This window comes from Taurulus bubalis (genome assembly GCF_910589615.1).
Source record: "Taurulus bubalis genome assembly, chromosome: 1".
Lineage (NCBI taxonomy): Eukaryota > Metazoa > Chordata > Actinopteri > Perciformes > Cottidae > Taurulus > Taurulus bubalis.
In genome coordinates, this window is record NC_136589.1 from 5,215,985 (window position 1) to 5,228,160 (window position 12,176).

Below are 12,176 nucleotides of genomic sequence, written 5' to 3' on the forward strand. Positions count from 1 at the left end.
TACAAATGTCCTTTACAGTTTCCCAGAGCCCACAGTGACATGTTTAAACCCACAGACCGTCCATTTTGATTGAATTAATACATTTGAAATATATTTAAATATTATACTAAAAAGCTGGAACTACTTTTTATTTTTTACATAAGAAGAATCAATTATCAAAATTGTTGGCAATTCATTTTCTGTCCACCATTTAATCAATTCATTGGCTCATAATGTAATGCCCCTCCCCCTGCTTATTTTCGATCATGGATCATATTCAATGACATTTTATTGTTTTGTGTAAAACAACTTTTTGTTTACAGGAATAGACCACCTTACTCAGCTTCTGTTTGTGTCCCAAGTGAGAGAAACATGGCAAAGCTGGACACCTTGCTTGCAGATAGACTCCGATCTGAGTTAATGCTGAAGCAGCAGCTGAGGGCCCTGAGTGAGGCTCTCCGGCAGCAGCTGCAGGAGACAGAAACAAGACAGAAAGAGGAGCTTGAGAAGAGGATTCATCAGAACTCTCTACTGTCAACAGAGTCCGGTGATCAAAATAAACCGAAACATCAGGCCAAGTAGGTTTCTGCTTATGGCTTTCATGTTTTGTCATAATTATAACATATCAATTTTCTGAAAGGTCTTTCTGTTTGTTAAGACATGTAGGAATGAGGAGGAAATCCACCTCTACATCTGACCTGACCTCGGACAAAAATACCTTGCAGCGTCCCAGACAGTCAATGAGCCCCAAATTATCTTGTCCAGCCTGGGTATCTTCAAAGTGGAAGAATTGTTCAGACAGCGCTCCCATGCTCACTCCTGCCACGACTCAACAATGTGAGCGCTTTGATTTATCTAAGACAACACAGTTGATCAAAGAGGAGGAGGCTGAGGCCGAGTGTCAGAGGAAGTTCTGCGCTCACCCAGTGCCCAGACACGTCATCCAGCCCCGATATCAGAAGATGATGGAGCTGAAGGAGAAGGAGAGGAACCAAGGGCATGAGCAGAGGAGGGGCTTCTTGCTTTCCATTCAGAGACCTTTCCGTTTCCAGGAGAGAGAAAAGGAGAAAAAGGAGAAGCTGATAACAATGTTAGATCAAGTCTCGCACAAAAACAAGGCTTCTCCTGTTCGGAAATCTCCTCAAAAAGAGGTTAGAGATGCGTCAGATTCTGAGCTAAAAGGTGGGTTTCCTTTTCTGGTGCGATGATGCTGGCAAGCAGACTGCCATCTTAGAAGAGTATGGGCCAATGGTTCACACTTTTATTTGGCTTGTGACCTTTTATTTATAACTTGCACATGTCAGTGAGATGTGAGCCGTTCAACCAAAGACCGATGTTTCCCTCTCAGATTGTTCCACCTTTAAAGTTTTTAGATGCCTGAAGAGTGTTAAAAAATATGGACACCACGCATGACTCTTAAAAGTCAAATGTATTTATTTTAGGAAGATAAATTAAGTGAGCAGTCAGTTCATTTGTAATGTGTGCAGTGCACACATCATTATTGTGACTCATTACAATAATAGGAGACTCCTCACCACTTGTTAATCATCCCCCAATGCGTCCGATTTTTCTTACGGTGGGAATCATTAATAACTATAAGATATGTACTGGTTTTAAAAATGCAGAGTAGCTTCTGTGCTGTAGAAACAAGACTTTCTGATGTTATTTTTCTTGTTCTGCTCCTGAAATTCATAGTTACATTTTATATGACGTGGGGATGTTACAAAGGTGTGCCTGACAACGTGCATTTTTCAATCATAGTAGCAGTCAGCCATAATAATATTTAAAACTGATGGAAGCAGTGTATCTGATTACTTTAGACCAATTTAATTGTGGTTTCTTTGTGGCCTATACACGAACAAAAACAGTGCTTTGTTCTGAAAGTGTAATAAAAGGTGTGGTATTGAAAATAATCATAATACACTTAATTTGTGTAATGTAATTTTGGGTGCATGCATACAGTATGTCTGATGCACTTTATGCAGTGACATCATCTTCTTGTAATTCTGTCCAGACCAGGAGCTTTGCAGTCAAGTCTTCACTCAGACAACAGTGCGACATGTGCATCCTTCTGTGTCTGGAAGCCCGAAACTTCGCACTGCTGAGCGCACCAGGAAAGAAAAGTTGGGCTTCCTGGATGAGAGGCCCAGCTTCCAGCCAAAAATCATCCATCAGGTTCCCGATTTCAGTCGGCTGCACAAAGCCCTGCAGACAGAGGCGCTGAGAAAATCACAGAGTAAAGATGTGATCAAATGTCAGCCCTTCTATCTGAGGACATCAGCTCTCCCTGCAAGGCGAAGTAGGATGAGCTCTGAAAACCCACAGGTAAAAGCTTTTCTTTACCACAAACTGTTTGTTTACTAAATAATATGTTACATGGTTTCATTAGTTTTAGTTTTTTAATTTTCTATCATGCATTCATTCATTTTGGTGTAGTTTGGTTTTAGTTAAATGTAATGCTTTGATAGTTCTTTTCCTGTATTTTATTAATCCCCTGCCTCACCATAGTAGGAATGAATTAACAACTTCTGCAAAAAATATAACATCAATGAAGTGTAAGAATAAGTCAGTCAGTGTCTTTAGAGAACATTACATATGAGGAGATCCAGGACTGATCCCAGATGGCTGGCTTCACATTTGAGTTTTACATTACTATGTTTGACGCATGGCTTGGGAGACATCCACCCACCACTTTGTCAAGTCAATACCCTTCTCTTTTCTTAAGGCTGATAGGAAACCACTCGCCTTCCTTAAAGCCTTGAATGTTCTAAATGACACAGTGTTGATTACCTCAAACCTTGCTCCTTTAAAAAGGTACATACCACTATGATTGCACCACATTTACAATAACTGGAGTAATGATGATATTTACGCTGCAGTTTTTTCCATCTGTGCAACACTATCATGTATCCCTGTCGTACCTCAACACTCAGAGGTTTACTTACAATGTGACGAAGGACTTTGACTCTGATCACATTTGACTTTCTATTCTGTAACTTTGGGAGTAATTTATTCGATGGTTAGAGATTTATTGTTTGGGTTAAGTTCTTGTGTGGCTTATGTGCTATTTTTGAGGCTGTTCAGACCAGTCTCCTTAGTTGTGGAATTGTAAAGCTATTTTGCCCTCTTTAGAGAGCGAATCGTCCTCTCCTTTCAACAGCTGTATTTCAAACTTTCAAACCCCATCATTTATCAAGTTCAACTCAAGCCCCATATCAGCAGTGCTGGATATTTTCCTCATTTCAAGCAGGAATATAGTCATTTTCATTTCACAATACCATCTCTATATGTGTTCATAACACATGTGTTGGGTGGATGATTCACACGAGGGCATTACAGAGTAACAAGAATTATATTAAATACGAATAACAGTAATTCACTCTCATCCAAAGTGAATGAACTTTGTGATCATAGTGGATGTTCCTTACTGTCTTCCTTTCGTATATTTTCAAGATTACACAATTGCCGGAGATCTATTTTATGAACCATGTCAGACTTTTCTGGGTAAATTAATCTGAATTAACTGATCCTATACATAGATATATTAAACCTTGTTGCTAAAGGCGTGGTACGTAAAGAAGCTAGTGTAGATAAGTAGTCACATTATTTGTAGATAGTATCAGATAGGTAATTGTACAAAATGCCTCATTGTTTCTCTGGAAAATAAAACATGACTGAGTAATGTCATTGACATATTGAACTGTGTCATCAGTTCATCTTTGTCATTCTATTTCTGTGAATGTTGAAGTGTTTTGTATTGATTGTTCTTCCAGTAATTGCCGATACAAAAAAAAACTGCATTACATTTTAAAAAGTAATATTTAAATAACTTAACCACACAATGTGTTTGTTTATTGACAGGCAATATCACAGTGAATCAGGCATTGAATACAGATCACAGTGAATACAGATTTTTTCAAGTCATGCCGTGTCATCGGATAGAAGACCTTGTATCTCCTTCACAACTTCATTGCACGGATTTAGCAAATCCATACAAAAGCCTCCATAACAAAATGTTAACTATTTCCCCATCATTTACAGGTTCCAAAAACAAGTAACCTCAGCAGAAGCAAGTCACTTGGGGCCTTAACATCACTGTCCGCAGACACACTCCCCACTTACATCACAGATGCTGCGAGGAAGCGCTGCATGGCCATCAGGTGACTTGGATTCTTTTGGCATGACTGAAACAATAGACGTGGATTTTTTTTTCTCCCCCTTTATTGTTTCTACACAGTAAATACTTAAATCCTCTGACATGCAAAAATATTTTTACCGTCACAGAAAGTCAATGGAGATGCGGGATAGCAAGAATCAAGAGAGCGCCGACTGGCTGAGGAAATACCATATGAGATCCCAGGCCATGAAGAAGACAGTCACACTGCACGCGAGGTTGCTTGACCCACACAGCAGCCTGAAAGACGTGTATAATGACAAACTACAGCAGCATCGGTGAGTACTGGTCAAGTGAGGCCGCTCATTCTCCCATATTGCAACATTTGCAACTTACATCACAACGACCACCAAATTCTTTTCCGCAGTAGCTCAAACTATAATCTTCTCCTACTTAAAGGGAGGTTGACCAACAAAGAATGAGAGAGTACACAAAGGAGTTACGGGATATGAATGCACGAGTTGGCGAGCGTCCTTTTTTGTTCGAACAGGTGAAGCAGGTGAGTGACATGGTTAAACTGAGAAGATTACATTGGACACACTGGAAATGACATGCCCCTCCAGCATAACTTTGACTTTTTCTTAATGGCAGAAAAATGCAAAGGCTCAAGTAGAGCAGACGTACAGGAACAAGCTGAAGAAAGTCGGCTTAAAGGAGCTATTTGTTGAAGAAAATGGAGAAGCAGTTGAAGGAGCATCCTCATCATTCAGCTCTGAGGAGGATGCAGTCAAGAACCACAGCACTGAGAATCACATTAGCAGCAGGTATGTAGAGGGAGATTTTGTTTAGCAAGTTTTGTTCATCCACTATGTAATACCACTGGGTCCGGTAAAATTATGAATAGCACTGGTGCTGTAGAGCCAAGGACTTCTTGTGGTTTGGTCATACTACATTACATAATTTTCTGAGCTTGCCCTGCAGTCTCTAGCGACGATAAATACTGTAGCCAAGTAAAAGTTCAATGTAATTACAATATAGCCCTTTTCTAACCCAACTTGTCTGATTTAGGGAAGAAAATGTAGACGACGGAGAGAAAATTGAAGATGTGGAAGAGAAGAGCGTGAAGTCCAAAGAGGAAGAAAGGCCATGATCAAAAAGCTTCAGGCGGTAGAGAGTTTTTTTTATGGCCTCTCCGCTAGAAAACAACACTGTCTTCAAAAATGATCCATGTCACGGCTAACTATTCCCACCAAGCATTGGATAGTTTGAAATGTGCAACTACAAATTAGGAAATGGACTTGACAATCTTTTCAAACTATACAGTTTATAAGTAATTCATGTTTCACAAGATTTGAATATATATGTATATTTTTCCACTTTTGCTCAGGAATATGAACACAGTCATTTAGAGCAGTGGTTCTCAACTGGTCTGGCTCCGGGACCCACCATCACCCCTGAATGACCCAAATCGAGGAACATTCTCAACTTCTTAAATTTATTGTATGAAAACATGGTGCAGTTTGAACCTGGGATACTAGAGAATATGTATGCCAACACAAAAACAAGTTTAATGATGAACCAAAACGAGCAGCTGGTGGCGATGCTAGAGAGGGAACTATTCCCTTTTACACTCAATTAGCTGCATTTGAATTAAAAACCAAAAGGTGCAAGACTCAAATGACCTAACTTTAACTGAGAATACACACTCACTGAATCTATGACAAACACTTTACTGTGGAATAAGTCACTGTCTTGAGGAGCAGCTTTTATGGTTATATATATATATATATATATATATATATTTTCCCTGGCAAAGGCCGCGACCCACTGAAAACGTTCCACCAGTTGAGAATCACTGATGTAGAGGAAGATGAACACTTGGGTACCAGGTTGAACAGTTAAAAAACACTCCAGTTGTGGTCACTGTGTCTGTAAAATGAATCTGTGTTTTACCTAGTCGAAATAAAAAATCTTCCGTTGGCCATCAAAGGCGAAATATTACACTTCTACCGTGAGAAATGTAATCTGTTTTTACTGTTTCTTTAGCTCAGTTTAAACAATGGTTTAAATGTATGTATTTGAATTGGCCAGGTCCCGTAAGGACATCAAGCGTCTGACATGGCCTTTCTCAGATGGTAGGGTTAAAGTTAATTCTACAGCCACACTGCCACCTAAACAAACAGCCCGCACTGTGTAAAACACATTCACAGAGACCAGTTCAGTGGCCCGTTCCAAGCCCATAGACCCACATCAAATACACTTGAAGACTGGCCTCCGCTGTAAGTTTGTGCTTAGACTTCCAGGAATCCTAAATATCATCTTTTACTAACAGACCACATGGGAATGTCTGAATATGTTGAAATTCAGTCATGGAGGCCAGTACATACCATATGGTTCCTTTTTGTAGGCCACTGTGTTATGCATTGAAGACATATAGGGCAATGTTTCAGTTCAGAAACACAACATCATTAAAAATTAAGTGTTTTGTCCGACGGTAACGTGATTGAAGGCGTAGTTTGAAATTGAGTTGAAAAGAGTCCAATGTGTTACATACAATTACAGTCCAATTTGGTGCTGCCAGACAGCGGTTTAGTATAATGACAGAGATCATGTGACTGTAACAGCATTCACTATAACTGTCTGGGTTTCAAAATAAGCATATGATTAATTTAGCATAATTAAAAAGATCATTTTAGTTGAAACGCCAACATGTTGCCGCACACTTAAAGATGCATCAAGAGCCCCTTCCTGAGCTCTCAAACATCACATGATGAAGCTTCAAGAGCTCCATAGCAGGTTGTCATGGGAACAGTTTATCCCTCCGCTCTGTGCCTTGTAGTCCCTCAGGAGGATGCTGCGCACCTCTGATTTCCCCAGTGCACGGCTGGAAACCAGGCAAATATCTCCCAACCTTTTTAAGAAGCGCTCCAATGTGTGTGGAAGCTGCGAGAGGCAACACACACACATCTCATTCAGATTAATGAGAGGCTGAGCACTTTGCCACCGACTGTTCTGATCACACTGTTTGAGGAGTGGCTCTACTTAGCAGATGAGCAATGTCATTTCACTTAGATGGTGAGTTCAGGTCTTTTGTTATTCCAGCCGCTGTCAGATATAGTTATTCCCACGCATTTCAAATTCTGCGAGTGCATGGGTTGCACATGTGGGCAGCTGAAGACACCCTAGAATAGATGATATAGGCCTCACATGGGCTTCCCTGTCACAATGTCAGCCAATTCCTATGCTCACATTTTCCTTGTCTGCTTACTCCCTCTGGCTCTCTTGACATTTCACATCCAGCTACTCCCAGCTGCCCTGCTGTAACCATTGTGTTCCCGCTGTCCCGCTTCACCTCACCTCCGCTGCCCACCTGCACACCTGTTACCGCTGCCCCATCAGCCTAGTAGTTTATATACTGGCCCACTTCAATCCAGCCATTTTCCCTGCCTGCCTGAGTACCTCAACCTGCCTTTTGGTTTTGGACTCCTGCTCTCTCACCTGATCCCCTTTTGGATAAGATTGCCTCATCTCTCCTGCCTGCCTGCCTTATTTTGACTTTTGCCTGTTTTTGACCTCGGGCTGCATGACATATCTCTGTTGTGTTCTGACATGTCGTTCATCTTAATTTTTTTTGTCTATTTGAATTATCTTGATTTTAAAGTAAAAGTGCAAAAGCCAAGTATTTTGTCAAGTGCAGTGTATGTTGTGCGTGCAGAGCATGTATATTCTCTGTATGTTTTCAGTCCTTGGTTCACCTGCAGGAGGAGCTGTGGCTCGCTGTAGCCTCTCTGGAGCAGAAGAGAGAGATCCCTCTTTTTCTCCTTCAGTGGCATGACAAATATCCCCAGAGCTGGAGAGAGAGCATATCAAGAGGCAAACGAGAAGGGGAGAGAGATAGCAGCCAGTGTGACAGATAAGAGCGTGGCAGAACTTGTCTTCCTGATTGCACCGTGGGGCTGGGGAAAGAAAGAGCAAGTGCACCAGAGTGTCAGGCAAGGCTGCTGCCTGCACACACACACACACACACACACAAACACACTCACACTCACTCACACACAGACAGGCAGACCCCTCAGCCCGGCTGCACCAGGAGAAGTTCAGAGAGAAGACTGACCTTAAGAAGGTACAGTATGCTTGTGCATCTCTAGCCCCTCTTTATATCTGAAACATGACTTACAAATCATCTGCACTCACTTGATGCTCCACTTTATTTTCCAGGTTGGTTGGCGGACGTTTCGTCTGTGGATTAACTTGAATTTTATGGCTTGCCTTAAACTGAGCCCTCTTGTCCTGTAGAGGAGTTGTGTGTTTCCGCTCTAGAAGAACTTGCCGCGTGTTTACAGCCTGAGGGAGGATGGAGAAGCTGTCAGGGAAAGACAAGGAGCTGATACGAGGCAGCTGGGAGAGCCTGGGCAAGAACAAAATTCCTCATGGTGTCATCATGTTTTCCAGGTAATGTATACACATCAGCATGATTGAAATGGAATTAGACTGTAAAGTGACATGTAAGAGAAGAAAATATTGTTATTCTGTGAGAGTCATCCTTTTTGATCAACATTAATTCAAATTATTGAACACTTCAACCAACAGTAATAGTATCTTGCTGTTTTTTGTGTTGAGAACATTTGTGCTTAGAGTTGTGAAGTCTAGGGTCTTGAGATGCGTCTGCAATGCCATTTTCTTGTCTGTATGCAATGTAGAAAAACTACAGGATTTTTCCTGGAATTTTACAGACACCCAGTTTGTAATACTGCAAATACATCAATATTGCAATACTTCCATCAGTGAGACATAGGCTCAGGCTCTGTTGTGTAATCCCCTTTGGTGATAGATAGTGACATAAAATACATTTATTTAAATCCGTGTCTTCAAGATTGACACTTTTTAAACTGTGTTGTCGGGAATAAGTACATGTGCATATGTACCACAGGTGTGGAGAGAGAATCAAGCGGCACACTTTCACCATGCAGGGACCGGAAGCTTGACTTGTTGCTTGGCGACAGACTGCAATAATCCACAATTTACTTTGAGACAGCTGCCGCTAAATGGACGAGCAAGAGCGATTTTTTTTTAGATGCATGATTTATAGATTGATTTGGTGTCTGTGTGAATGCTTGGCAACCCATGCCGTGTGTATACACCTATAGAATAGTGTGGTATTTGTCTGTGGTAGACTGTTTGAGCTGGACCCCACACTCCTCACTCTGTTCCACTACACTACAAACTGTGGCTCCACACAAGACTGCCTCTCCAGCCCCGAGTTCCTGGAGCATGTCACCAAGGTGAGCTACATTCACCACAGTCACCGCAACAAGCCTACAGGTCGCTCTCGTGCACAGTTGAGAACACTCTCTGTCTGTGCATTTACATGTATCTGTGCGCGTCATGCCAGGTGATGCTTGTGATCGATGCAGCGGTCAGCCATCTGGACGACCTTCACACCTTAGAGGACTTCCTGCTCAACCTTGGGAGGAAGCATCAGGCTGTGGGCGTCAACACGCAGTCATTTGCTGTAGGACCAACATTTCATAGCACAACTCTCAAAAAGTAATTTCACAAGTGAATGAGCTGTGAAAAAAATAAGTTTTATTTTTTTCTTGTGTGTTTGTTTTGGACTTCTCAAGATGGTGGGTGAGTCCCTTCTCTACATGCTGCAGTGCAGTCTGGGCCAGGGCTACACGGCCCCGCTGCGTCAAGCCTGGCTCAACATGTACAGCATCGTGGTAGCAGCTATGAGCCGAGGATGGGCCAAGAACGGAGAGGACAAGGCTGACTGAGGCGCACAGCGGTAGCTGCTGAGCAGTTGCTGTCAAATCCCTCAACATGGTTGCCATGGAATAAGGTTGTGTAACTTGCAGCATCGTGGCTTTGGCTGCTGTACATTTGCTCTTTGAGTGAGGTCGCATAGCGTAGCGAATGTATGGTGTGGTTACACTTTACAATTGGATCGACCAATCGCAGAGTTTTTTTTCTTTGCCGTGGATGTTTAGCTACCAGGCGAGGCTGCTGTACAGCTGTTCTGAGCCAGCTTGCTTTGGTTCTTCTAGGTCTGGATCTGTAATCTGAGCGCCTCACAATGAGAGAAAGCAACAAGGATAACGGTTGAGTCTCTTTGTATATATTGGCTTTGATATATCTACTCAAATAGCACTGGCTGTAGTGGTCTTTGATGTATCTTAAAAGAGTTGCACAATTGTGAAACACTAGATATCATATTTAGGCATCACAAACTACTCAAACTGTGATGGTTACTGTGGCCAGCGTGGCAGCTCTCTCTCTAACTGGAACACAGTGATACTGTACACAACATGTCAAAAGCTTTGGGACAAGGCAATGTGACTATCCAGAAGAAAGTCCTATCACCTTCGTCATAATCATACCGTGTTTTCTATTGATATTACACATCATTACACTTAAGTTTGTGTGTGACTTTGTTATCTAACATTTAACCTATTGATTAAAAACTAATTTCAATAGATACTGACAAGAACTGTTACACTCTCTGATAGGTCTCTTCAGAGATCTACGACTGTTAAGGCGTCCATGCACATCTTACTCAACATGGTGTGCGATGCTCTCCTCGGTAGAGGTTGTGATTATTTCAATAGGCTTCAGCTGACTGTTAAACTCTAACGAATAGACTGTTAACTCTTTACTTTAGAGCGAAGGGCATCTTTGAGGAATTAGAACATCTTTGTTCCTTGGCTATCACTTTCCAGTCATTGTTAGTGTAAAGTAGTTTTCTTGTGCTGTAGTCGCTTATCTTAGTAGTGCTTATTAACTGTATTTGTGTGGCTACAAACAAAGCATTACCTCAGCTTTAGAGGTGAAGGTGTTTCTCCAACACATGGAAGTGAGGCTGGAAGTGGATATTTATTTTGGATTATGACACAAAGACAAACTGAACTGATGATGATTTTTTTCCTTTTAATTGCTTAATAACACAGTTTAAATAATACAAATACTGTGTGCTGTCACTGTCCAATATGTGTGTTATTATTATTATTATTGCTGACATAACACTGTATGTATCATTCTCAGCTGTTGTCGACATTCATGGTCATAATGCCAAGTAACTTAGCAACAGTGCGCCAAGTATTAGATAATAACCATACAACTGTAAATCCAAGCTGCTGATATGTGGTTATTATCGCTTTAGTCTGAGTTTACATTTACAAAGTTTATTTTTATATTCTGAAATGTATGTGTTGGTAAAGAGCATCGTTTAGTTTTTTCAATCGTGACATACAGTATATCCTCCAGATGTATTTACCTTGTGTGGGTTTCATTTATTCAAAATAATATATATACATATATAAATATATATATAAATATATATACGTATATATATATATATATATATATATGTATATATACATATATCGTCAACTTCTAAATGTACAGTCCTGAGAACAACATTATAAAAGCAGAGTTTTCTATTGAAATGTTTTATCCCTGCATAGTCTGTTCAGTCTGTACAGTACATTCCAGCCCACAGGTGTAATGTTTATGAACCGTGTATGTGATGTATTTCTAGTGATTATCAGTACACAGCCCTATGCAGGTTGTTCTTCACATCTCTGTTTTAGGTCGTTTTAGCAGGCATGACTGATAACTGGAATGTTATCCTGTTAGCATCCAGCTCTGTACATATTGGGTGTGTCACTGTCTACCTCATCATTATCAGCTGCTATTGAACGGCGATGACTTCACCTAGTTATCCTTCAACCAAAAAACGCACAGTACTATTATAGTTAATGCAAGCACGCACTCTTTGTAAACTGGATTCCATCCGAAACAAAACCTGTTGTGTGCTTATTTGAGACTAAATAAAGTGATCTTCTGTGGATATTTTACCGCTGAACGAGGTCAGTGTGTTTTCCTCTCGCTCTCGGATTGCTTGTCAAAGAACGCTGATTGTTACAACACAATGGTCAGCGTTTGAAATCAATCATACGATGCCTGATTTCCTTCCCACTGACAGCCCATCTCTTAGTGTTACATAAGAGCAAAGCGCCGAGTGGCTCATCGCCCTTGGCTACAGAGACGAGCCCACTTACTCATGCAACTGCACAATGTCACA

The 12,176-nt window shown here is 41.1% G+C and overlaps 2 protein-coding genes across 2 annotated transcripts; both read left to right on the forward strand.

Moving 5' to 3' along the window:
* Positions 1-351: 351 nt before the first annotated feature.
* Positions 352-5,243, forward strand: fam161b (FAM161 centrosomal protein B; the record flags this gene model as incomplete). Its single annotated transcript, XM_079228738.1, has 8 exons — positions 352-526; positions 745-1,161; positions 1,994-2,304; positions 4,021-4,139; positions 4,264-4,431; positions 4,553-4,652; positions 4,745-4,917; positions 5,162-5,243. 8 exons carry the CDS (start codon positions 352-354, stop codon positions 5,241-5,243), a joined length of 1,545 nt encoding a protein of 514 aa, XP_079084864.1.
* A 3,204-nt stretch (positions 5,244-8,447) lies between these two features.
* On the forward strand, positions 8,448-9,870 carry ngb (neuroglobin; the record flags this gene model as incomplete). The annotated part of the gene is made up of 4 exons (XM_079217318.1): positions 8,448-8,545; positions 9,267-9,375; positions 9,486-9,605; positions 9,718-9,870. The coding sequence occupies 4 exons, from the start codon at positions 8,448-8,450 to the stop codon at positions 9,868-9,870; spliced, it is 480 nt and encodes a 159-aa protein (XP_079073444.1).
* Positions 9,871-12,176: the final 2,306 nt, after the last annotated feature.